We start from the raw sequence: 27,686 nt of genomic DNA, 5'->3' as shown, positions 1-27,686 counted from the left end.
CCGCCCCGCCTCCTCCCGCCCAGCACCTAGCAGGCACCTGCATTGCAGTGCCCACTGGGGGTATGAATCTGGACCCAATGCTACCTTCAAGGTCCTTCCCCATCCGACCCTCCCGTTTCCGAGCTGTCTGGTGTGACTCCTTGTTATCTCCTAAGCTCTGGCCATGATAAACTATTTCCCAAACACATTCCACCCTGTTCTCACCAGGACCTTAACTCCCATTTATTCAGTCACTGATTTCACTCCATTCATTGGTTCCACAATTTTTATCCTGCCCCCCTGTGTGCCAGGGCCTGAGTGAGCCAGAGGGGCAAGGCCCCAGCTCATGGAACTACTTTTCCAGGGGGAAAGGGCCACAGCACATATAAAACAGATCAAAACCTCCCAGTCAGCTGGGAGAGGAAGAGAGGAAATGGCAGGTGGATAGGGAAGGGCTCTCTTTCCCTGAGGCAATGGAAGTCGAGACCTGAAGTCTGATTAGGAGCTACTCCAGCTTGGAGAGCGGGAGAGCAGTGCGGCCACAGGGAATAACTAGTGGCAAGGTTCCTGTGTGCCCAGGGAAAGCGAGGGAAGCCGGGCCTGGATCAGGGTCTGGGTAGGCCATGATGAGGTGTTTGGAAGCCATTAAAGTCTTCTCTGCAGGGACATAACATGAGCTGCTGGCTCACGCACTGCCTCCTTTCTATCTGCAATGGCCTGTTCCTACCCACCTGTCAAGATTAACCCGTGAAGCCTTTCCTGGGGTTCCTGCCACCTGTAACCCCTCTTTCATCATCTCATCACGCATCGGGCATGTGTTGCTGTTCATCTGGTGTTATAGATTCCACGTGACAGGTTCCCATCGGTTTCATCTCTGCATTCCTCCTTAGGCTAAGCGAGGGTTTGGAACTATGTAGATACCTGTTTGCGTGTGTGTGTTTGCCTGTGTGTCCTATCTTGTCCTTTTCATCTGTTTCCATCATCTCAGGATTCTTCTTCAGAGACACCCACATGCCGTGATTTCTAAAATGGCTGATCTGAACCGGGGCAGAGGCTGGATTGCTCCAGAGCCCTGTGGATGGTGTGGTTGTCACCCTCTCACCCCTCGGGTTGTTTTGAGGATAAAATGAATTAATGAGTCAATAAATGTGAAGTGCTGGCACGTAGTAAGCATTCTACAAATAAATTTGACAAAGAGCAGCAATGATTGTCTTTCAGATATTTATTGCATTAGAAACAAGCTTTTCTCTTGTTGGTAGTTGGGGGTGGGGGTGGGGGTGGGGGCTTGGCATTGTCCTCTGGTGGCTTTCACAGGATGTGTGAGTACTTTCTTTGATACACCAATTAAGCTCCTTCCCCACTGGCATCCAGAACTGTTGCTGAAACTTAGGGCTGAAGGCTAACCACCTGTTTCTTTCGCTTGCCTGAGTAGTTGAATAGATTGGGAAATGCAACAAGTATTCCTTGAGTGATAATCACATTCCTAGTGTTGTTCCAGGTGTGTGAGAATATTTTCAGAAGAGGACTAAATGGATATTGCCACTGTGCTAAATTAAGTTACAGTAAGTTTCCTAGTTTTATAATTTTTAAAAAATATATTTTTCATTGATTTTAGAGAGGAAGGGAAAGGGAGAGAGAGAGAGAGAAACATCAATGATGTGAGAGAATCATTGATCGGCTGCCTCCTGATCCCAATAGGGATCAAGCCCACAACCTGGGCATGTGCCCTAGACAGAAATCAAACATGGGACCCTTCAGTCTACAAGCCGATGCTCTATCCACTGAGCCAAACCAGCTAGAGCAGTTTTATAATTTTTTTTAGGAGAAAATGGACAAGTTTTCATTTATTTTATTTTTTATTTTTTAAAATATATTTTCTTATTAATTTCAGAGAGGAAGGGAGAGGGAGAGATAGAAACATCAATGATGAGAGAGAATCACTGATGGGCTGCCTCCTGCACGCCCCCTACCGGGGATCGAGCCTGCAACCCAGGCATGTACCCTTGGAATTGAATCTGGGACCCTTCAGTCTGTAGGCAGGCGTTCTATCCACTGAGGCAAACGAGCCAGGGCCTAGATTTATAATTTTTAAAACCAGTTCTATACTGTATATGCAGCCAACCTCTCCTCTCTCCCTGTGTTCCTCTCCTAGAGTTTGCCCATTGCTGTGCTATACCTCTCTTTCCCGAGTTAGGATCTTGGCTGCTCACTACATTTCTCTATGTCCCCATCCCTTGTACAGCCTGGAGATGAGGTCATTATAATGTCTATGTCATAAGATACGTTACAGTTTACAGAATAGGTCAACCACAAAATCATGTTTAGATCTTGACAACACCCCAGGAGGGAGGGAAGCTGATTTATTTTTCCCATTTACAGATGAGGAAGATGAAACAAAAGATAGAATAACATGCAGGAGATTATGTGACTGGTGAGTGGCAGGCTCAGGCATGGGTACCCATACAGCACCCTTTCTGCCCCATCTCCAATATCTATACTCATGGAAGGGAGAAGTAAAATTAATAAATATCACCCAGCTGGTGTGGTTCAGTGGTTGAGCATCGACCTATGAACCAGGAGGTCACAGTTCAATTCCCATTCAGGGCACATGCCCAGGTTGTGGGCTCAGTCCCTAGTGTGGGGCGTGAGAGAGGCAGCCAATCAATGACTCTCTCTCATCATTGATGTTTCTATCTTCCTCTCCCTCTCCCTTCCTCTCTGAAATCAGTAAAAATATGTTTTTTAAAAATTAATAAAAATCATGCAATGAAGGAAATCCACATTCCAATTTCATTTGATTTTTTTAAAAGGTAGCCTGAATTTATCATGAGGCCGTCACCATCACTTTGGGCATCTAGATAAAATCACATTCTTTAGCATCAGACAGACTATGCTTTGAATCTGCAACTAATAAGTGACATATTAATAAGCTGTGTGACCTTGGGAAGGGTACTAAATCTTTGTAAATCTAAAACTCCTTTATATATCACATGTAGATGAAGGGTGCTGATGCCTATGTCATCATGCTACTGTGATGATTAAATGAGTTTATGTATATAAAATGCCTTGTTCATAGTGGCTCACAAGGTGGTGGTTATTTTTATTAACATTACTTCAGATCTTCCCCCATATGATCATATCCCAAATATGTTCAGCCGTGGGGCTGGAAAGTTCAATGGGCTGTGGGAAAAACCATGGCTGGGAATTCCACTGGGGCAGCTATTCCTTCTGGGCCAACGAGAAGGCCTTCCATACCACCATTCCTCTTTCCCACTTTTTTTTTTTTTTTTTTCACAGAAGGCTGCAGTTCTGTGAGAAGTAACATACCTTTTGGGGACTCTTGACATCTTTTCAGCCTAACACTGTCCTGGACCAGAGCAGACATTCAATACATAAGTTTGTAATGAATGAATCCTCTAGGGATACATACATGGTGTCCCTCCAAAATGTATACACACTTTAACAATTTTGAAAATGAAATGTATCTTAATGAACACTGCCTTTATCATTATTCAAAGTGTGTGTATATGTTTGTTTGTTTTTTGGACACCTTCTATATCTCCAAAGAGAATGAGTAACAATTCAAACACTGTAAGTATAGGATAAATACCTAGAAGGATAGTTAACTGGGTTAAAAGGTATATATTTCTTTAATTTTGAAAGATGTTGTTAAGTTTACCTCAGTATATTTTTACTTCCCTTCAGTAAAGAAGTGTATGAGAGTCCTGACTCCCTGCTTCCTTGTTAATACTGAGTACTTTTCAACTTTTCAGTGCTTGCCAATTTGTTGGGCATGAAATGGTACTGCATGGTTTCATATTGAATTTCCTTGATGATAATGAAGCTGAAGATTTTTCACATCAGCCTTGTGTGATCCTCTCTGAAATGCCTGCTCCTGTCTTTTCCTATTTTTTTTTCCTTTGGTAATTTGTCTTTTCCTTACCCACTTAGGAATTCTTTCAATATTCTGGACACTAATCATTTACTGGCTTCTATTAAGAACTTCAAAATATATCTAACAGTGCAAGTGGTTCCAAATGGGAATGTGAGCAAGCTGTGCCCAGTGGAAATTTACTCCCCACGTGCTTCCATCCTTTCCAAAAAAAAAATGTATTTTAGTCAAATATCAAAGCTTTTAGGTGATAGAAAAGGGAGCAAACAGCTGGTGGAAGGATTTTGTGAGCAGGAGATTTGCCTAGCCCTGGAAGCCATGGTGTAAAATGGGTTCTGAGATCCTTCAATTAGAAATTACCTCCTCCAAGCCCTGCTGGGGTGAAGAGCCCTTTCCTGAGCGATATTCCCTGTGATATTCCCTGGGAAGACACAGATTGGAACTGGAGTCAGTCTCTGTTGGCAATAATGCTCCCCAGGACAAGTTAGTTGGAGAAGAGGACAGAATACTTGCCAGGTGATCTGTGGTTTGGTCCCCCACTGCCATTTTCTGGCCACGTGTCTCTAAAAACAGATCACATTGAATGGAAATAATGACATTGGAAAGATCAAATGGGATCATAAATATGAAAGGCTATGTAAATACATGGTATATTTTCTAGGCTCTTGAAGTAACTGGCACTGCCAGAGTGGGAAAACCTTGTTGAACTATAATCTTTAGGCCCCATCCCTTCTCCTAGCACCTGGTCTCCATTCTGGTGCATGACCATAGAGCAGTAGTTTTCCCAGTGTGGTCTCTGAGCCAGCCTCATCTACATCACCAGGAATTGGTTAGAAATGCAAACTATTGGCCCCACCCTAAGAGCTACTGAATCCAGAAATGTTGGAAGTGGGGCCCAGCAATCTGTTCTAATGAGCCTGGCAGTAATTCTGACCTGTGCTAAAGTTGGAGAACCGCTGGCCTGGTGGGATGTGCCATGGCTTTAAAGTCAGCAGGTGTGGGTTTTAAATCTTAACTCTCCCATTTGCCACTTGTGACGTGAGCAAGTCACTAGGCCCCTGTTGAGCTTCCCACCTCTCGTCAATAAAAGGAAGTGGTATCTCCCTCCTGGGATTGCGGTGAGAAAGAAATGACAGGGAGAATCCCAGATCTACTACTTTTTAGCTGTATGTCCTTTGGCAAGTTTCCTTGCCTCTTTTTTCTCATCTAAAAAGATGGAGTGGCAAGAATTAATACGTATGCACCGCTTACTATGTAACAGCCATTGCTGGCTTATATGTCCAAACAATTTAAAAAATATATCTGTGCACTGCCCTAAACCAGTGCATATTTTAATTTTATTTAATTTCTACAAAAACCCTGTTTTACAATATCTATTTTACAGTTGAGAAAACCAAAGCACAGAGAGGTTAAGTAACATTTTGTTTTCCTTTTTTAACGTCCTTTTATTGATTTCAGAGAGAAAGAGAGAGGGGAGAGGGAGAGAGAGATGAAATATAATTGATGAGAGAAAATCATCCATTGGCTGCCTCCTGTAGTGCCCACCCTGGGTGTCAAGTCCACAACCCGGACATGTGCCCTGACCGGGACTCGAACCACGACCTCCTGGTTCATAGGTCACTGCTCAACCACTGAGCCTCGCTTGCAGGCTAAGTAACATTTTCAGAGTTACACGAAAGTTACACAACTAGTGAGCTGGACTTCAAACCCAGGCAGTGTGCTGTGAAAGTCCTTGCCTTAAAGATAATACTTGGAAATAATTAGTTCTCAATTAATGTGTGATGATGATAAAAAGATTGCCTGAAGCACAGTAGGTGCTTCATAGATCATCTCCCTTTCCCTTGCCTTGTGGCCTGGCTTCTTGAGAGCTTGCGGAGCTTTCCTTGTAGTTGTGCCGCCCCCTTCTGCCCTGACTCTACTTACAAACCGCCACCCACCAGTAGGCAATTTTCCCTCACGCCTCTTTTATGGTCACTTGGATGCTCTGAGCAAACCAGACAGGGGCTTGGCTTAATGGAAGACGACCACGTGAAGCGGTTCAGGTGAAGCTACCCTCCTGTCACCCCACCCTACGTGTTTTGGGAATGAATGACCAAGCTAGGAGAGGCTCTAGGCAAGTGGAAGCTCATTAGATCTGCCCAATTTGGGACACAACCTCCAAATTTCTTTTGCTCTCAAATTTCTAAGGGAATAGAAAAGCTTTTTTTTTTTTTCCTTCTTTTTTGCTCATTTTTTTCTTCAAATTAAAATGTACAACTGGGAAGTTTAACTCACAATATTACAGCAGTGTTTTTGTGTGTGTTTTTTTCTTGCAAAAAGAATTTTTTGGGGGGCCTGGGACAATAAAAAGCTTGTTCTCTTTCAATTCAGGGCCCCACTGATTGTTCTTAAAAATGCTCTTTGGTTCTGCTCTCAAGATGGCCTCCCCTGCTGGGCATGACTCACCAGCCTAGTGACTCAGAAGTGGCGTCTAACAAGACCAGGCCTGTGCGGAGTAGTGAGCGGACTTGGTGGCCAGGGGAGCCCACCTGGCGCTTTCCCTAAACCCGGTCAATGAGATGGAGCATCATTTTCATCACTGCATGTTTATAATGGCCCTTGGTACCTGTGTATTGAAGTATGAGGCCTGCCAGAGACATTGCCTTGTTCTGGAAAGCTCCAATGCTTGAGTCCATCCTTGTCCCTCAACTGGGTGTGGCCTTAGGGTTACTGTGGGGCTTGACAGCTTTTGAGAATTTACCTGGCTTGGCTTGGAATGGCCACAGAATCAGGAGGTCTGTAAATATTGTGTCAGGAGGAAAGTAAAGTTTCTTTTTATTTGAAGAGGTCTTCAAACCTCTTTCAACTTAATTTTTAAAATAAACTATCAATTAAGGATGGATGGAGAGATGGACAGATATGCAATAAAGAAAATATAGCAAAATGTGCTTAAAGATGCAGTTCACCATGCAATTCTTCCAACTCCCCCCCTTGTCCTTTGGCAAGTTTCCTTGCCTCTTTTTTCTCATCTAAAAAGATGGAATGGCAAGAATTAATACGTATGCACCGTTTACTATGTAACAGCCATTGCTGGCTTATATGTCCAAACAATTTAAAAAGTATATCTAACTGTGCACTGCCCTAAACCAGTGCATATTTTAATTTTATTTAATTTCTACAAAAACCCTGTTTTACAATATCTATTTTACAGTTGAGTGGAAGAGGGAGGGAAGGAGGGAGGGAGGGAAAGAAGGAAGGAAGGAGGGAGGGAGGGAGAGAGAGGAAAAGAAACATTGATCAGTTGCCTTCATACACTCCCTGACTGGGGATCAAACCCATAACCCAGGAATGTGCCCTGTACCAGGAATTGACCCGGCAGCCTTTCGGTCGGTGCATGGGACGGGAGCCACTCCGACTGGGCTCTTCCAACCTTTTTATGTTTGAAACTTTTCAAAATGCAATGTTGTGCAAAATGCACCATACTCTAAAAAAATTACTTCCTCTTGAATATAAATAGCCACCCTTCTCGCACTTTCTGACTCCCCAGCCTTAGTCTTTTTTCCTGGGAAGCCTGCTTGATTAAAAAGGGCCTGGAGTGAGGCTGGCAGGGGGTGAGCTACTCCTTTATGTCAAGGGCTTTATATTATTCCTGATTTGTAATTCTCACAATAGCACCGGCTAGTTATTGTTTTCTGCATTTTATGAGGAAATAGAGGTGCAGGGGGGTAAACTTGATCCAGGTCACAAGGTACTAATATTAGTCTTAGAGCATGTGTGGAGCCCTTACTTTATGTGTCAGGCTGTGTGTTATGTACTTTACTTGCATTAACTCGTTTGAGCCTCACCCAAGCCTAGCAGGTAGGCACCATTATTACTTCCTTAGAAAATAGAGAACTAGAGAGCTGCAAGGACATGTCTCCGCTTACTCTAGGGGCCAGTAAGTGGCAGAACCCATGTCTGAATTGAGTCTCTTCTGCTTTAGAGCCCCTGCCTCCCTACTCGGGCCCAGGCCTTGGCACTCCTCTTCCTAGTTCAGTACATCAGCATACCTTCTGGAACCCTCTGGCCCTGAGACCACAGCTCTTTGAGGACAGAGAATGTTTTGTTCTGCACTGTGTTATTGCCAGTGTTCAGAGCGGTGCCTGGCACAATGAATATTTATTGAGTGAAAGGGTGAATGAATGGTGGCTTCTCACCACCTACTTCTTCCCTAACCCTCTCAGCCTCTAAAGGTGGGCCTGCTAGGCATGTTTAGGCTGTGCTGGACTTGGTCCTTGGAGCCAGAGATGCCTGTTCCTTTGACGTGACTTATGGGCCAACACGGCTCATTTGGTAGCAGCAAGGAATTTTAATGAAGGTCGATTTTCTTCATTGGTCTTATGTTGTCAGAGAAGTGCAGAAAAGTATTATCCACTGCAAGGAGAGAGGGGAGCAAAAATTAAATAATTATAATTTCCCCCAAACGTCAGAGAACCTTAAATTGTGGCAGCTAGAAACCAACTCCAAAAACTCTAGTGCCAATGATAGCTTTCATTCTATAGCTATATTTGACTGTAGTAATGAACTAGTGAACACTAGCAATTAGTTCTTACAAGTGTGCCCAAGCATGTTGATAATTGTGTATTATATTTATATAGTGCTTAGTTACAAAGTATCACATCTGTTTTCCCTTCTGATCTTCTGAACAGCCTGGTACATACAGAGGCAGGCATGATTAGCCTCTCATTACAGATGAGGAACCTCGTGCCAGAGCCGCTAAGCCATCTGCCCTACACCACTCAGTTAATAGTGGTAGAGATCGGCCTTCAACGCTCCTGCCTTAACTCCCACTCCAGCAAATTTTCCACATCAGTATTATAGTTAACCCAGCAATTTCTGGGTGTGAGAGCAGTAGGCAGCTATATTTCTTTTTGTTGCCCGCCATCCATCTTAGTGAGGCCCTCAATTGGGTCAGTTAATCGTTTTGGATATCAGTTTACCAATCTGTATAATGGGGAATAAACAGCACCCATCAGTGAGCGCACTGGGAGCAGAGGAGTTTATGAGGATCCCAAACTTAAAAAACTATTTCAGAGTGAAGATATTTGGAAGGGACCATAATGATCCTAACCAATTTTCATAAAACAAGTTAAATATCAACTCCTCTGGCCACTTTATAAAAAATGGCACCTCTGCTCCCTCATAACCATGCTTCATTTTTCTTCATATTAGTCACTGACATTCATTATATGCTTAAATTGGCTTATTTAGTGTCTGTTTGAATCCTCCCACCAGAGTGTAATAGCCATGAGAGCAGGGACTTGGTCTGCTTTTTGTATTCCTGGGTTCCTAACCAGTAGACTAGTGCCTGGCCCAAATACCATTTGGTAGGAAGGAGAAGGGGGGAAAAGGGAGAGAAGGAAGGAAGAAAGGAAGGGAGGGAGGGAGGGAGGAAGGAAGAAAGGAAGGAAGGAATCTGAGCTGTGTAATGATGCAAAGTAAGCTTGAATTGGATGATTGAAAGATTCACTCAAAACTTCCTTGCCCTCTAACAGAGGGGACTCCCGCATGATCTGGGTTCCTCATACCCATTTCTGGCTCAGTGATTCAGTGGCTTAAAACCAGTTACCAAAGCCTCCTTGAGTATCAACTTACATCAGGGTGAAGTGGGTTCAGTACCCGTGTCCATGCAGCATTCATAGGCCATTGTATCGTACTGTATGCTTCTATTGTAATGCCTGTGAGCAGCTTGAGTGAGGACAGAGGCTAGTCCCCTGTACTGAGCCTGTCCACAGAGAGGTAAACATTGAATGAATGACTATGTAAGAGGAAACAAGGTGCAGGGGTCTTAATCCCCCTCCAGAGTTAAGATCTCTATTTGAAAGTAAGCCCGGTGCACGGCACAGACATTCCCCTTTGAACCTGAACCACATCTCTCCAGAGGCAAGGAGGTGCTAAAGGACTGGTTCCCTAACCTCAGGGAAGGAAAGGCATGCCTAGGCTCCAGATCCGATTCCGTGCCATGTTTTGGAAGTTGTGTTTACGTCTGCCTTCATCCCTGGCCTTTCCGCTCCAGCATAAGCAAAATTATAACCCCGCACACTGACTTGCATGCAGTTACCAGAGCCCCGTGCTCCTCTGTTGAGGGACTTCGCCCCTGAGACCGCCGCCTGTCTGTGAATGACAAATCGAAAGTCAGGGTTGGAGAACCAGCTGGACTTTCCTGCCGGTTTGCAGCAGAGGGAGGAAGGAGAGGATGAGAGATTCTGAAAATAAAGGTAAGGGCCCACTGCAGAGGGGAGTCAGAAAGATGCTAGAGATGCGATTGCCCTCCGCGGACGTGTTTGGTGTGTATTAGTGACTAGTGTAGCATCACTGTGCACATATCATTTTAACATTCCTCGTTACATAATAAACATGACTTTTTAAAAAAACCAGCTTCTAAAAAATTATACAAAAATTAAAACGACTGGCCTTGGGCTTCCAAATAGTGTGTCATTCAATTTTCCATTCTTGTGCGACTAAAAACCTTATTTTTGCATTCTTCATTTAAGCTTAGCTGAGGAACACGTTTCCATCTCACAGATTTCTTCTGTCAGCTCTCAGGGTTTTAGTAATTTTATATTGTGTTTGGTAATTTTATATAATAAATTTATAGTGTTCACAATAGTTAATGTGTAGGTTTTCAGTGCGTTATTGGAGTTGGAATAGCTGATATACTTTGGACTTACGTAGTTTGCGATGCCTGGGGAGCCCTTACTGAACATTAATCTTTTTAGGAGCGCCCAATGGGGCGCTTTCCCTGACCTTCAGAACTGTTTACCTTGCAGAGAGAAATTCGGATGCAGACTCCCCCCACTCCGCCAGCCTCCACCCCCTAGATCATCAGCATGTTAACATTCCCCCCACCCCCTGTCGCTCTAATTCCCTCCGAGGTTTGGTGGAGGAGAGAAACGGTTTTAAATTCTGAGGCTGCTTAAAATTTCTGCCGCAGTTGGGGGAGGAGCGATAGACCCCAAGGTCTCAGGAGGCTCCCGTGCTCCCTGATCCTGTTTCCAGGACAGAGCCCTCGCTTTCTGCTGCGTTGGTCCAGCTCCTGGTGCGGGTGCCGGAGGCAGGCGCAGGGGCTGCAGGCTCCCGGGTAGCTCCCAGGTGGCCGCCAAGCAGAGGACGCCATCTCTGCGCGTTGGTGCCCTGCCGCTGCTTCCTGAGGGCTAATTTTAGGGTTTGCCTGCTTCCCCCCCCCAACCCCCCTCCGCGCTTTCGCGATTCTCTCCCTGGAGCCACTGCTCATCCATTTGCACAAGACTCTCTTCTCCCAGTGCCATCTGCATTAAGGAGACCGGGCGCTTTGCCCTTGGGGACCAGGCTTGGGTGGCAGGTGGAGGCGGCGCACAAGCAGGTTGCTGGCAGCCGGGTGAAGTTATTTGGGTGATCCCTGCAAGGACAGTGGCCCCCAAACGCCTCCTTCCTGTGCGCAGGGTCTTGGGCTTGGCCCAGCCACTGTCTCTGGCTTGTTATAAGATTCCAAATTAAAAATAAGAAAAGAAAACAAAACCATAACACACACACACACACACACACACACACACACACACCCCATACACAGTCTGATGTCAGCTAGGAGACGGGTATTTTAAGCTACCAAGCTGTTTGTAGTGCAGGCTCTTAGCCACCCCACTGTCAGTAATCCAGGCTCAAAAGAGGGCTGGGGTAGGTGCTGTTGGTAGTAGTACCATCTAGTAGTCTCTGGGTCATTCATATCCACGTATTGATCCATGTGGTTTAGATGTTAAAATTTTAATGAAGCAGCCTTAGCCGGGAAGAAAACAGCTATGCATGGGCCTGGTAAGTGGGAAGAGGGCCTACCTCCTGCTGTTTCTAAGCCAGCCTCTGACAGACAAAACCTGTGCGTGTGTAAGGGGACTATTTTAAATGAACTCAAGAAGAACGCTGGCTTTTCCTGTGTTGCTTTCAGTGGCTGGAGAAAGGGTTACTAGAAAGAACAAATTTGTTTATATGCCATGTCATGCTAGGCCAGTGGCATGATTTCGAAAAAAAGTAAGGCTGTCTGAATTGGAGGCTGTGGTTGTGGTTAATATTCACCATGGGCTGGAGTAGAAGCTGTTACACAGCATGTTTCCAGTTTGGGATCCCAGCTGCTTTCCTGAAGTGAGTTGGTATTTGGAACTTTTGTTTCACTTTGTTTCGAAAGGAGCCTTTGGTTGGGAGTCAGAATAGTTAGGTTTCTGGCTTGTTCCGCCACAGACTCATTCGTGACCTAGGACTTTGTTTTTTTGGATCTCAGTTTCCTTATTTCAAAAAAGGAGAAATGTTAGACCAGCTCTCTGTTCTTCAGATTGTGGGCAGTAAGAAAGCCATTTAGTGAGCCTCAGGCAACATTTAGAAAGATGAAATTGAATAGAAAATGGTAGAAACCATTGCACATGGTAAGGGTAAATATTGTTTCCGGAAACTTCTGTTTTGGATATTTATGTTTGTTTTGGTAGGTAAGTATGGGCTATATTGATGTCAGGTTCTATTTCCCACTGTGAATCCTCACTAAGTCAAAAGGAGAAACACTGAAATAAATCATAACTTCTTTAATTTGGTTTGCAAGGAGTCTGTGAAATGCAATTTTATATGCATGTCCTTTTTGCTTATATATGAGAATATTTATAGTTTTCTTCAGATTTTCAAAGGGTGTATGAGCCCCCAAACAGGTTATAAATTATTTTTTTCCCCCAAACCTCTTCCTAGCTAATTTCTTAGAGATGAAAGAATTCTTTCAGGCTGGGAGGTGGTTAAGTGTTGACAGAGACCAGCTGAGAATGTGATGCGATGTGGGGTGTGTGTGTATGTTTGTGTGTGTGCATGTTGAAGAGCGGGTGTGATCGTGCTAACCATACCATGAGAACTCTTTGTAGGTTGCAAAGAATCAGTTGGAGACCTGAATATGAAACATAAATATACTAGGGAGGTTGGGGGTTAATGGGGGGATGAGGACACATTTGTAATACCTTAACCAATAAAGAAATTTTAAAAAAGAGAGAGTTATATAAAAAAAAGAAACATAAATATACTAAAAATTAGAGTCTTTGTGCTGAAAAGTACTACAGAAAAACTATTAAAATGTTGTGAATTTTTAAAGAGGTAGACAGAGGCAAATAAATACTCAGGATGTTGGTAGGAGAAACTGAATTTTTATAAGCTACCATCACATGACTAGTGTTCAGTAAATGTTAAATTGTAGTTTAATAAATGTCATTCTTTGTCCTATTTTTGGTATATGTTGTCTTAAGACAGTTGGGCAAGGCTGTCTTTATTTTTTTAAAGAAGAATTTTCTTTTTTAAAATATATTTTTATTGATTTCATAGAAGAAGGGAGAGGGAGAGAGGGATAGAAACATCAGTGATGAGAGAGAATCATTGATCAGCTGCCTCCTGCAAGCCCTCTACGGGGGACTGAGCCTGCAACCCTGGGCATGTGCCCTGGCTGGTAATCGAACCATGACCTCCTGGTTCAACTACTGGGCCACACTGACTGGGTTGAGGCTGTTTTATACAAGAGACATTGTGTAACATTTACCCAGCATATCTCAAGAGGCTTTTTAAGCCAGAAAAAAAAAATTTGTATAAGGCCACTAAGAAGAAAATAGTTGAATGAGTTAATAAGCAGGTATTAATAAACATGACAGCTAGTTATAATAACCACTAGAGGCCCGGTGCACAAAATTTGTGCACTCGGGGGGAAGGGGGGGTTCCTCAGCCTGGCCTGTGCCCTCTCGCAGTCTGGGACCCCTCGGGAGATAACGCCCTGCTAGCTTAGGCCTGCTCCCGGGTGGCAGAGGGCAGGCTCAATCGCTAGATGCAGCCCTTGGTTGGACTCAGAGCAGGGCCGATTGGGGAGTTGGGGCGCCGCCCCCTGTCATGCACAGAGCAGGGTCGATGGGGAGGTTGCGGCACCACCCCCTGTCATGCACAGAGCAGGGCCAATCAGGGGGTTGGGGCACTGCTCCCTGTCACTCACAGAGCAGGGCCCATCAGGGGGGTTGGGGCTCTGTACCCTGTCATGCACAGAGCAGGGCCCATCAGGGGGTTGGGGCGCCGCCCTCTATCACCCACAGAGCAGGGCCGATCAGGGGTTTGGGGAGCTCCCCCCATCAGGCACAGAGCAGGGCTGATCAGGGGGTTGGGGCGCCTTCCCCTGTCACGAACAGAGCAGGGTGGATAGGGAGGTTGTGGCCCCGCCCCCTGCCACACACAGAGACGCAGGGCGATCAGGGGGTTTGGGCGCTTCCCCCTGTCACGCTGATCCCGGTGCTGGGAGGCCTCACGGCTCCGCTGATCCTGGTGCTGGGAGGCATATTACCCTTTTACTATATAGGGTAGAGGCCTGGTGCACGGGTGGGTGCGGGCTGGTTTGCCCTGAAGGGTGTCCTGGATCAGGGTGGGGGTCCCCACTGGGGTGCCTGGCCAGTCTGGGTGAGGGGCTGAGGGCTGTTTTCAGGCTGGGGGTGACTGAAGCTCCCAACCGCTCCTTTTTTCTTTTTTCTTTTTTTTTTTTATTCTGGGCCAGCTTTAGCTTTGAGGCCTGGCTCCAGCTCTTAGGCCTCTGCTGCTGAAAGTAGGTTTCTGGCCTTTGCTTACAATGTTGCGATCCTGCTGGCTGAAGCCGGCGGCGGACTAAACAGGTTTCTGGGGTTTTGTTTAGCTTCTATAATTGTTACATAGTTGCTTAGAGTTGCAGGTCAGAGGCCTGCAGCATCAGGCGGGGAACGTTGGAGTCCTCTGTCACTGAAGCAAGCAAGCCTCATGTTAGTTTCAAGCTGCCTGGCTGCTGGCCGCCATCTTGGCTGGCAATTAATTTGCATATTGCCCTGATTAGCCAACGGGAAGGGTAGCGGTCGTACACCAATTACCATGTTTCTCTTTTATTAGATAGGATAGCTTCTATTTAACTAACAACTAGTGCATGAAAAGCTGTCTGCAAAGAGCTTTACATATTGTCACAACATTGATAGGTAGGGGGTATTTTATATGTAAAAAAATGGATTAAGAATTGTGTACAGGGATTCAGCTGGTAAGTAGCAGAGCCAGGATTCAAACCCAGGTCATTTTATCTCCAAAACCATTCATTCACATGGTAGACAAGGCTTGAGAATAAATAGCATGGCTACTTGCAGAATTTTGAATAAAATTTTCAACATCATTTATTATTAGAATTAATTTACTTGTTATAAAAGGGAAATGTGAACCTTAGAGAATGATAGCTTTTGACTAATTTTCTAGATTGTGTTTATTTGCAAAAACATCTTAAGTCCAGCTCCAAATTTTTCTTTTATTTAGTAAGTTCTCTGAGTATTTTATACAACAAAGTTTTAGAAACAGCTATGAAAGGATAGGAGTGGAGACTTTGAAAATTTGGGTGGAAATTTTTTTTTCTACAAGGTTTCAGGACAAATAGTTCTTTCGATTTTTGTGCTGTTTTTCTATATTTTATCTCAAAATAACAAACATGACATTTTGTAAGCAAATGAAGTTATGTATAGCATATTTTAATGTGTTAAAACTAGGATTAGAGCATTGGTCTATGCTAGTGGTTCCTGAAATAATTTGATTATTTTATTGAATTTTATTATAGAGACTTTTTGATAGTTTGAAGATGGTCAGATCCAGACTTTTGGGCCCTAAATATTAAAAAGACTCTGGTGTTCATACCCAAGTCTGTAATTCAAAATAAAAAATAAGTGTAAGGAAGTCCAAAGACATTGTGTGTTTTTTTAACCATCATATCTACTGTGATACTTTTAGAGAACTCAGATTCTGTCCAGGATTTTTTTTGTTATTGCTGCTTATGACTGTGTGGGTTGAGGAAGTGATATTTTGGCTGGGTGATCTGTAAAATGGCTGTGTGATTTTTTTTGGTTTCACAGCTAGTATGTGACAAAGCTGGTTTTACAGCCTGGGTAAGTCTGGTGGTTCGCAAATGGGCATGGTACTACTTCCTGTGGGAAACTGGAAATATGCGTTCACTGGGCAGACTCCAGAAATGCTCAATGTACTGGAATGTTCCAGATTATTCTGTCCCATGACAGATTATCTCATGTTTTGTGCAACTTTCAAATGTTTTGTTGAAGAGGTAAGTAAAAACCTTCTATAATTTTCTGAGCTTAGAACATAAGTTGGTTTTATATATACACTGAAATTACCAGGATTAAAAATGCTGTGTGAATTGAGGAAAGATTGAACTTAATTTTGTTCAGAACATCACTTACCCAAAGTGACACCACTTGCATTTGACATTACAGTACAACACACCTGTCTCATTCAATGTACATACAAGTGCATGTATGTGACTACTTTATTATGTTCCCTGACATAATCCTGCTTGATTATTTACATATTGAAATGCATATTGTTTTATTATAAACTAGTGGCCTGGTGCACAGATTCGTGCACATTGAAAGGAAATTAATTAGAAGAAATATTTTAATATCACTATTTGCCTTTTCTCTGTAATAGAAGTGCCAACCAAATTCATGATTGACAATGACAGATGAAAACATGTGTGCAATTGGCACCAGTGAGAGCTCTATATATATTGTGCATACACGAGTCAACGTTTATTTTTAAATTGCCAGTGCACATTATATGTACCAGCCGGTCAGTTGGTTGGACAGTCAGACGAACGTATGGTCGGTCACTTACCTTTTATAGAAATAGATAACTTGTCTTTCACTTCTCTTTTACATTATAGTTGGTACATTATATATCTTATTTTTCAAAATGTTGTGTTACGTAGATTATTTTATCTTTGAGTTTCATTTTGAGATACTAAACAGGGAACTACAAAATATGTATTATATTTGTGTATATTTGTGTTACCTGGAGTTTATAAAAACAACTTTATTTTGGCCTCCTTAACATTAAGAGAGTTTGACCCAACATTAAAAATTTTTGAGATTATATACTCAATTATGTGTTTACTAGAGGCCCAGTACATGAAATTCGTGCACGGGTAGGGTCCCTAGGCTTGGCTGGTGATCAGGCCAATTGGAGCCTTCCAGCTGCTGGCCAGAGCCTCCCTTCCCCAGTTGCTGGCTGTTGGCCAGGGCCTTCCTTCATTCTGCACCGCCTCCTGGTGGTCAGCGCATGTCATAGCAAGCGATCGAACTCCTGGTCTCCAGGTTGAACTCCCAAGGGGACAATTTGCATATTAGAGTTTTATAGGTATAAATAGTTCATTTAAAAATATTTTGACCTATCTATAGCAATGAGATTGAGCTGTGCACAAACTACCCTCTTTTTTTAAAAAAATAAATCTTTATTGTAGAAGACATTACATATGTCCCCCTTTCCCCCCATTGATCCCTTCTAGCTCCCCCCCCCCCCGCCCAACCCCGTCCCAGGCTTTCACCACCCTATTATCTGTCCATGGGTTATGCATATATGCATACAAGTTCTTTGGTTGATCTCCTCCCACCCACCCACCCCTGCCTTCCCTCTGAGATTCGACAGTCTGTTCCATGTTTCTATATCTCTGGATCTATTTTGTTCATCAGTTTATTTTGTTCATTAGGTTCCACATATGAGTGAGATCATGTGATACTTGTCTTTCTCTGACTGGCTTATTTTGCTTAGCATAATACTCTCCAGGTCCCTGCATGCTGTCTCAAAGGGTAAGAGATCCTTCTTTTTTACTGCTGCATAGTATTCTATGGTGTAAATGTACCATGGCTTTTTAAAAAATATATATTTCTATTGATTTCAGAGAGGAAGGGAGAGGGAGAGAGAGATAGAAACATCAATGATGAGAGAGAATCATTGATTGGCTGCCTCCTGCATGTCCCACACCAGAGATCGAGCCCGAAACCTGGGCATGTGTCCTGACCGGGAATCAAATAGTGACCTCCTGGTTCATAGGTTGACACTCAACCACTGTCCTACACCAGCCAGGCTGTACCACAGCTTTTTTATCCACTCATCTACTGATGGGCACTTGGGCTGTTTTCAGATCTTAGCTATTGTAAATTGCACTGCTATGAACATAGGGGTGCCTACATTCTTTCTGACTGGTGTTTCGGATCTCTTAGGATATATTCCTAGAAGTGGGATCACGGGGTCAAATGGGAGCTCCATATTTAATTTTTTGAAGAAGCTCCATACTGTTTTCCATAATGGCTGCAGCAGTCTGCATTCCCATCAGCAGTATACACAGGTTCCCTTTTCTCCACATCATCACCAGAGCTTGTCATTTGTTGATTTCTTGATGGTAGCCATTCTGACAAGTGTGAGGTGATACCTCATTGTCTTTTCAATTTTCATCTCTCTAATGATCAGTGAGTTTGAGCATTTTTTCATATGTCTCTTGGCTATCTGTATGTCCACTTTGGAGAAGTGTCTATTTAGGTCCTTTGTCTATTTTTTGATTGGATTATTTGTCTTCCTTTTGTTAAGCTCTCCAGACCAGCGCTTTTGTTTTCTGGGAGTTATTTGATAACTGCTTCTATTTCATCATTTGTTATTGGCCTATTCAGGTTTTCTTATTCAATTTTGGAAGATTGTATTTTTTTAGGAATTTATCTATTTCATCCACATTGTCCAGCTTGTTGGGATATAGTTGTTCATAGTATTGTTTTACAATCCTTTGTATTTCTGTTGCACTCTCACATTGATGTTTCTCTCTCTCTCCCTCTCCCTTCCCTTCTCTCTAAAAATCAATAAAAAATCTTTAAAAATAAATTAAATAAATAAAAAATGTGGACTATATTAAAAAAAATCAGCAGAGCAGAACACCAAGATACCAACGACATTTTCAAAATTTTATAAATAATAAAGGGTATGTACAGTTGATTTCTAGTTACTGTTTCTTGCTTATTCAAAGCTTGTCTGTATCTTCTTTTCCCATATTTTTTTCTGAAATATTATAAATTTTTGTTGCTTTGTTCCAAAGAATATGGACCTTTTCATTTTCGTGAGTCTGACCCTACATTCAAATGTTTAATACTTTTGTGTGTGTTTTTTTTTTAATAATTTGGAATTGTCAACTGTCGCCTCCCAAGTTTAATGCAATTCTAAAATTTACAAAATAACTTGAATGATTAAGTTACAAAACATTCCATAAAATTTGTTAGCATAGCTTTCACCGGGCCTTTTATCATAGCTGAGTAGGTAGTTTTTCAACATCCTTCCCAGGACTTAGGGTTATGTATAGGTGCTGCTGGTCACACTCATGGGCTTCATGTCACTCTGCCCATGTCCTTAAATCTCAAATCCAAGGTCAGTTCATTCAAATCCAAGGTCAGTTAATTCACTCATTCATCTCATCCTTTTGCACTAGACTGTCCTTCCTTCTCAAATATACACTAAGGTCGTTCTAGGAATTGGGTTAGGGCAATAAATAGCTCTATTCAAGTGTGACCTAAACTGAAGAGTGACCAGGTGATTGGTGCCTTACCCAAATGTGGGAATGTTTTTCATGTTACCCCAAATTTTGTATTGGAATTAACTAAACCAACAAAAAAGCACTTATTTTTCAGTCTTTTCAGATGTGTCTCTCTACTCCAATGCTGTTTTTTTAGGCACATTCAGTTGGTGAAAATTCATTGAGCTGAACACATGATTTGATTCATGCTTCAGTATGTCTATTACACTTCTGTGGAAAATTTTAAAAGAACTAACATGCTATTGTTAAAAAAAAAAAAAAAAGGAAAAAGGGCCAAGGACAAAAAAGCTTGAGAACCACTGATCAGGTTCAGCTTCCAATCCCAGAATGATTTGGGATGAGGAAACTGAAGCTTGAAAGGGAAACTCACTTGAGGGTGGGGGAGTGTCTCATGTAATAGGGACTGACACGCAGGCCTCTGACTCTAGTTCTGTCTTCCTTTTCTTACCTTTCAGAAAGGGGATGAGGAAAAACCCAGCACGCACTAACCGTGAGCTGGATGACATTCGCAGAACCCCAGATGCATCTTGCATGAGTCACCACTTAACTTCCCTACCCTTTTTTGCCGCCTTCAACCTCTTCCCTGGTCATTTAAAAACAGACACTTTTGTCTCATGAGAACTTGGGGATGGTTATTTTATGACCTAAGAATTATTTGACTACATATGCTTAGAAAAAAGGGTAATTCATGCCTGTGAAATCTAACAGGAGCCCAGCACAAGGTAGTTTGTTTCCCTTACTAAGCCATTTTTAGTTTGGTGCTGTGTGGTTTAAATTTCTTTAGAAAACTTTTTCCAAACTGGGGGTTGTGGGGGCGGGGGAGGGTGTTGGTGCAGAGAATGAACTCAGCTGTGACTCCTGCTGCTGCGAGTTAAATGGTAAAATCTGAAAACCAGTATTAAAGGAGAGGGCTCTCAAGGGGCGGGGAGGGGGGATGCAGGAGAGCAGACTTACCTTAATTGGGGTGGTGGGGGCAGTAAGGAGAAAGACACAGTGGGAGATAGCTCCTTTTTTCCTCCTGCTTCTATGGGGCGTGGCCTGTTGAGGATGTGGTGGGGCTATTTTGTACACAATCACACACACATATAACTTGGCTTGGAATTAATAGTGCATCATTTTGTCATCCTGGATTTATTTTAATTCCTCGAAGGCTGGGTTTTGAGTTCTCAACATTCTGTTCCTTCCACCTGAGTGTATTTCCCCTCCTCTTTGCCTGGCTCAGTTCCTTCTTCTTGAAGGCTTTCTCTGACTCCAGGTCCCCTCCCTGTGTTCTGTTTTATAACACCTAGCATAATGCTTGATACGTAGTAGGTACTCAATATATTGTAATTTAAAAGTATATGTTTCCCAAAAGGAAATTATGAAAATTCAAAAAGCACAAGAAAAACTGTCAGAACCTTCTGTCATTCCATCCCTTAGAGATAACTGCCGTTAAAGCTTGAGTGTATCCCCTTTCTCTGATATCTTTATGTATCCATATATGTGTTTTACTTGGTTGAGATCATTTTTTTTTTCAGTTAACATGACTGCCAACTTTCTACATTTTTAGTGTCTGAAAATACTACAAAATTTATAATATTTCATAACAATAACCTGGACTTCAGTTATTAAAAGGAGATTTAGATACTGGCACTTTTAACAATTCAAACTCTACTTAACAGGAAAATGTGTTATTTATTTAGGAGGCTAATTCAAGTTTCAGAGTAAATAAATGATATAATGGATGGAGCACACATTGACCTTCCTTCCTTCCTTTCTCCTTTCCTTCCTCCCTTCCTCCCTTCCTCCCTTCCTCCCTTCCTCCCTTCCTTCCCCTCTTCCTCCCTTCCTCCCTTCCTTGCCTTCCTTGCCTTCCTTGTTTATTTTGGTGGATTGGAGAATTATTTTAGATTTTTAAAGAAATGAGGCATCCAGGTAGAATGAAAAATCCATTGTTCTAAAAGTTAAGACATCTGAGATTTTCCTACTTACAGCCCAGCCATTGAATCACCTTGAATCAGTGATTTCACACTGCACTATGCCTATCACAAAGTCGATGCCCAGCATATTTTTATGGAATCATTTAATGTACCCTGTACCCCCAGCAACTTGGGGGATCAGTGAACATGTGCTACATGAAACTGACTTCCTGTGTGTGTATTATTCTCTCACAAAATCAGAACCTGATTTTCATTTTGTTAATTAGTATTCTGCATCTGTCATTCAGATAGCAAAATTCCAAGTTAGATAGAAGAGTGGTCATCTGGTTTTGTTTGTTTGCTTTTTGTGACCATCTGTAGATCACTTCTTAGGGTTGAAAAGTCCATAGACCATCTTTTACATCTTGTTGGATAAACGTCAAAAACTATCGCAAAACTGATGAGAGGAATGTGTTGGGCTTGATGAAACTCTAGGGAGGTGATGCATATAAATTTAAAATCTTAGATATAGAAAGTAGGTTATTAATTCATTTAAGAAACAAGTTGCTGGGACTTCCAGTCAAGATGGCGATGTAGGTAAATGCCGTACTCACATCTTTCTTGAATAGAAAACCAACACACTATGCTCCAATCTTGCAGGCAAAGATTTAAAGGTTATAGAAAAGCTCTAACATCATCTGAATAGTGAGGAGCTTAAAATATACTTACCACAACTTGGGCAATTTGTTCTTGTAATTTGTGACCTAACACTTTCTCTTTTTTTGTTTGGAGAGCTTTTATTTGTATATATATTTTTTAAATATTATTATTATTATTATTATTTTTATTGCTTAAAGTATTACAAAAAGTATTACATATGTCTCCTTTTTTCCCCCCCGCCCTTGACAATCCCCTGGCCCCACCCCCCACCCCCCAGCGTCCTATATTCATTGGTTATGCCTACATGCATGCATACAAGTCCCATGGTTGATCTCCCACCCACCCGCCTCCTGCCCTCCCACCCTCCCCGGCCTTCCCGCCGTAGTTTGACAGTCTGTTCGAAGCAGCTCTGCCTCTGTATCTATTTTTGTTCATAAGTTTATAATGGTCTTTATTATCCAGAAATGAGTGACATCATGTGGTATTTTTCCTTCATTGACTGGCTTATTTCACTTAGCATAATGCTCTCCAGTTCCATCCATGCTGTTGCAAATGGTAAGAGTTCCTTCTTTTTTACAGCAGCATAGTATTCCATCGTGTAGATGTACCACAGTTTTCTAATCCATTCATCTACTGATGGGCACTTAGGCTGTTTCCAGATCTTAGCTATGGTGAATTGTGCTGCTATGAACATAGGGGTGCATATATCCTTTCTGATTGGTGTTTCTGGTTTCCTGGGATATATTCCTAGAAGTGGGAGCACAGGGTCAAATGGGAGAACTTCCCCATCTAGTTTTTCACCAACACATGGCTCCCTGTACTCTGTACCACATGGGCATGGTGATTTCAGAGCCCAAGGTGAAAGTGTCATGTTCTTTTATTCATAAACAATATCTGGCCCAAAGGAAATAATCTTTAAAATGATGATCCGTAATTCTTTCAGAAAAAAATAATGATTTGCAGTGTATGGATTTTCTACTGAGATAAAAAAGTCAAAAATTTCAAACTAAAATGATTTAAAAAGGGTATAAGTCTGTGTGTTTTCCTTAACCCAGTAGAAGTGGTTTTATTTGCATAGGAAAATAGTTACTGCTATTTATAGTTACTGACAATGTTATTGGCTGGATTCATACTAAGCAGTGTGATGGAATACTAAGAGCTCTGATATGGACTGGCCAGTTCCCTATATAGTATAGTTGTATCTCTGTGGCCTTACACAGTTATGAATGCAATGGTTAACCTTCGTGGGGTGCTAAACAGTATACAGAGCAGTTTCCCATATGTCTTTCATGGACTCTTCCAAGTGGCAAGAGTCATTCATTTAACAAGTATTTATCAGGCCATGGAGTTAGGTACCAAACATGGCCCACAATCTGATGTGGGAAGTCATACATGTAACAGGAAATTTCAATGTAGTGCGTTGTAAGTTTATGTTCAACTATGTACAACGTTCTGTGGGACCACATGACATCATATCTAACTTGGTTTTGAGAACTTGGATGGTTTCTTGGGGAAGTGCTATCTATGCAGGGATCTGAAGGGCAAGCAGGAATTGGCCAGGCAGGAGATCACAAAGAAGCCCTATAGACTTTAAGGCATCATGGGGGAAGGGGAAAAGTGGAGAGGGCCGCCTAGAGGGACACAGCTGGTCTTAGAATGTAAAGGGTCCATTACGTCCAATACCTCAGACTGAGGGTGATGGAAACCCTTGAATGGTTTTAAGCTGCTGAGTCACGTAATTGGATCTGCAGTTTTAAAAGCTCAAATGTGAATCAGTTTGCTCACTTCTTTGTCTCAATTGTCTTATTTCTAAATTGAAAGGGTTAGTCTACCCTTTACAATTCCTTCCAACTTTAATATTCCAGAAATTTCTTGTATGTTGGAAAAACTCAATTCCAGACTGATTTCTAGATTTCTTGGGTAGCAAGGCCTAAGATCACAACTAGTGCTTGAAGAGGTGAGTTTGTGGGGCTGGGAGAGGGGTGCTGAGAGTGAGGAAGTTGAATGGACTGTTATGTCATTTCCACTGGGAAATAAGAAAACTGACAGTCTCCTCAAAGGCACCTGGTGGATAGCTTTAGTTTCACAGCAGACAGATTAATGTCACCTTGTCCTACTTCTAGTACAGAGAAAATATAGTAGGCATTTTACAAACATTAAAGTGCTACATACTGAGCTATTTACTGATGAAATGATACAAAATCTAGAATTTGCTTACAAGTAGTTAGGTGTCTATATATGTAAACCATGATTGGTCATGATGTGGTAATAGTTGATACTGAATGATGGGTACAAAGGATCCATTATATGATTTTCTGTATTGTGTATATGTTTGAAAATTTCCACAATAGAAAGTAAAAGGAAAACAAAAAACACCGCAACAACACCCAGTACAATAAGATGCCCAACCTATCACTCACACTTCATTTACTTTTAGCACAAAAGACAAGTCATACTCTCTCATTTGGCCATATTGAAGTAAAGAGACTCAGAATCACTATGGCATAAGTGTTGACACTTTGCTGTAAGATCTAAATCGACTTCGATGGCTTAAAATGTCCCAGACTGCACTGAGATTGTTTGGGCAGACCAAAAAAGATACACTCCAAGGAAAGGCAACTTTTCTGGGGAGTTCACCAATGGCATGGTCAGGGTTCTGCAGCGCTGGGTGCTCTGGCCAGGAGGGCCGTAACTCGGTAGCAGAGTGAGGTGGAGAGATCACTGGCTTTGGATTCATGCCCAGTGGACCCAGCCGTGTATCAGTCAAAGGACAATGACAAGACATAACAAAGGTAACATTCACTGAACTTCATATGGCAGGCAGTGTGCTAAGCTCTTTATGTGTTTTATATCATGCAACTCTAACAGCTGCCCAGAGATGCTACTATTTTACAGATGAGGAAACTGAGGCATAGAGAAGTTAAAATAATTTGTCCATGCACACAGAGACTTTATGTTGTTTCCAGCAAATGTTGTGGTAAATAAATAAAATCCAGTGGTTAGCTTATAGTTGTATCCTAGTTAGGATTAGGTTTGGGTGCACATAACAACAACAACAAAGAAAAATAAAAATTGCTTAAAACAAAATACTTTGTTTCTCTCTCACCTTTAAGAAGTCTAGAAATAATCAGTATAGGGCTGCCATAGTTCTCTAGGGATCAGGGTTCTTCTATTCTATTGCTTCATTGTCAAAGTCCTCCATTTCAAGGTCATCTCATGGTCCAAGACACCTGTTGGAGCTCCATAGTTTACCAGAAGATAGAGAAAGGGACTGGAAGAAGAGCACACCAGCTGTCCTCCCTTTTGAGGATGCACACCAGAAACTGCACTGATCATCTCTACTTATAGTCCAGTGACCACAATGTAGTCCCATGCACACACCTAGCAGATTATAGAAAACTTGCTGTGACAGGTCCAAGACATGAAAGAAGACCGAGAAATATACTCTTTATACTGTATGACCTTGTGCCCAGCTAAAGATCAAGGGTTCTATTAGCATAGAAGATGGAAAGGGACATTGGGGATCACTGACAATCACTGCTTAGCCCATGCTCAGCTGTATTCGGAGCCCTGGTCTCCATACGTGTGATATGGCCATGGTAGTCTTCTCAAAAGACCTTTCACATTTAGATAGGTAAATACATGAGAAACCGAGGCTCTTAATTTAGTGGTCAGGAAATTCTGGTTCTTTCCCTGCTTTAGATGTAGTCAAGTGGGCAGCAGTGGGTTGGTGTCTTAGAAACTGCCTGGAGATTCAGCACCCCGAGAATTGGCTCTGTATGCATCTGGGGTGACCACTGCCTTCCTCATCATCATTGTGGAGGATTTGCCACATACGCTAGGGCTCACAACCGTTAGGCACAAAGGGATTACATTGTAGAGGATTTGCCACATGCTCGAGGGCTCAGAACCTTTAGGCACAAAAGAATTACATCTGGCCCTGACTGGTTTGGCTCAGTGGATAGAGCGCCGGCCTGCGGACTCAAGGGTCCCAGGTTCGATTCTGGTCAAGGGCATGTACCTTGGTTGCGGGCACATCCCCAGTAGGGGGTGTGCAGGAGGCAGCTGATCGATGTTTCTCTCTCATCGATGTTTCTAACTTTCTATCCCTCTCCCTTCCTCTCTGTAAAAAATCAATAAAATATACTTTTTAAAAAAGAAAAAAGAGTTACATCCACTTTTTAGGGATCTTGTGCATAAAATCTTATATAATGAGCTCAGGGCCAAACATGGGAGTATCTAGCATTTAGGAAAACATTCACTTCAGTGTAGATATGCATCTGACTTTGGAAAACTGTTCACCACGCAAAAATTTTGAGTCTGTTTTCCGCAGGATTGATAGCAGTTGAGCACAGAGCTAGCTTATGGTAGTCTGTTGGTGTCTGTCCATTTGAGAAACTGAAGTTTCCCTGCTTATAAGATGACAGATGAAAGGGACAGGCGCTTCCAGGAGTTACTCTTGAAATGGTAATGTAGGTGTAACATTGTTATACCAGGAGCCTGTCCTTGAAAGTCAGGCCAGCGGTTCTCAACCTGTGGGTCGCGACCCCTTTGGCGGTCGAACGACCCTTTCACAGGGGTCTCCTAAGACCATCCTGCATATCAGATAGTTACATTACGATTCATAACAGTAGCAACATTACAGTTATGAAGTAGCAACGAAAATAATTTTATGGTTGGGTCACAACATGAGGAGCTGTATTTAAAGGGCCAGAAGGTCGAGAATCACTGAGTCAGGCTCTTGATCCCAGTGGGGGACATGCAGGGGGCAGCCAATCAATGTTTCGCTCTCAAGTCGATGTTCTCTCACCCTTGCCCTCTCTCTAAAAATCAATAAAAATATTTTTTTTAAAAATTAGGTAAAATGGATGATTTCTTAGACGTGATGAAATACAGTATTTGAATAGGGCTTTAGTGTTTATCATATGCTTTCATGTCCCTTATTTCATTTGATTGTTTCTATGAGGGAGGAAAAGTTGTCTCCCCAACTTTATAGAGAAAATGAGGCTGATAAACAGATTATAGAAAACTTACAAGTGGCAGGTCCAGACTTAAACATAGTTGTACTTTCCCCGCCAAAGCTAGTGGTTTTCCTCAATGCCTCGATGTCTTAATTTGCATACACACATATTTATACACATACATGTGCAAACTCAGAGGCCAAGCTTATTTTTTAAAACTAGAAACTTGCTTTTAATGAAAAATAAAGATTTTATTTTTCCTACTAGAGATTTAAAAGGAGACCAAAGAATAGCAAAGCATCAGTTTTCAGGAGCACAACATACAAATTCCTCTAGCCCAGATGCTCACAAATGAGACTGCCTATTGGGAAGCCACATTAATTGAAAACGTTCAGGTTTCACTGAGCAGGACCCGTAGCAAAGCCAGGGTAGTTCCCACAAGGTGTCCAAACCATTTTTCACCGGCCACACTTAGGACAGATACCAGGAATGACCGGGGCATCCTCTGGCTTTCACTTTGACCACCAGAACCACCTCTTCAGTCTGGTGCAGTGGCCAAAGCATGGACAGAAAGACTGGAGTTTGAATCCTGAGTGATTGGTAGCTGTGTGAGCTTGGGCAAGTTACTCAACCTCTCCAGTTTGCCTCAAAATAAGGATAATATCTTTGCAGAGTTGTTGGGAAGGTGATAGTTAAAGTAGTTAAGGTACCTGGCAAATGGTAAGTAACCAATAGCAGCTGTTTTTATTATTATTATTATTATTATTATTATTATTATTATTATTAGAGCTTTAAGGTAGCACAGGTTTAGGGGAATTGTCTCCCCCCCACCCCAGGGAATTATCTTAAAAAATATATCCTGCCTGGAAAAATCTGTCCTATTTTCTGGG

The 27,686-nt window shown here is 42.3% G+C and overlaps 1 protein-coding gene across 2 annotated transcripts in view; it reads left to right on the top strand.

The window, feature by feature from the left end:
• DNAJC6 (DnaJ heat shock protein family (Hsp40) member C6) overlaps positions 1–27,686 on the top strand; it is a 127,785-nt gene that overhangs the window by 556 nt on the left and 99,543 nt on the right. The window contains exon 1 of one of the 2 annotated variants that reach the window (XM_081086429.1): positions 9,901–10,107. The exons of the other annotated variant lie outside the window; for it this stretch is intronic. Coding sequence (XP_080942555.1) covers positions 10,086–10,107 — 22 coding nt within the window. The 5' untranslated portion in view covers positions 9,901–10,085. Of the gene's footprint in view, positions 1–9,900; positions 10,108–27,686 lie in introns of those variants that run through there. 2 annotated transcript variants of the gene reach the window in all.

This window comes from Myotis nattereri (genome assembly GCF_964212035.1).
Source record: "Myotis nattereri genome assembly, chromosome: 3".
NCBI lineage: Eukaryota > Metazoa > Chordata > Mammalia > Chiroptera > Vespertilionidae > Myotis > Myotis nattereri.
This window is presented reverse-complemented; position numbering and strand designations above follow the sequence as displayed.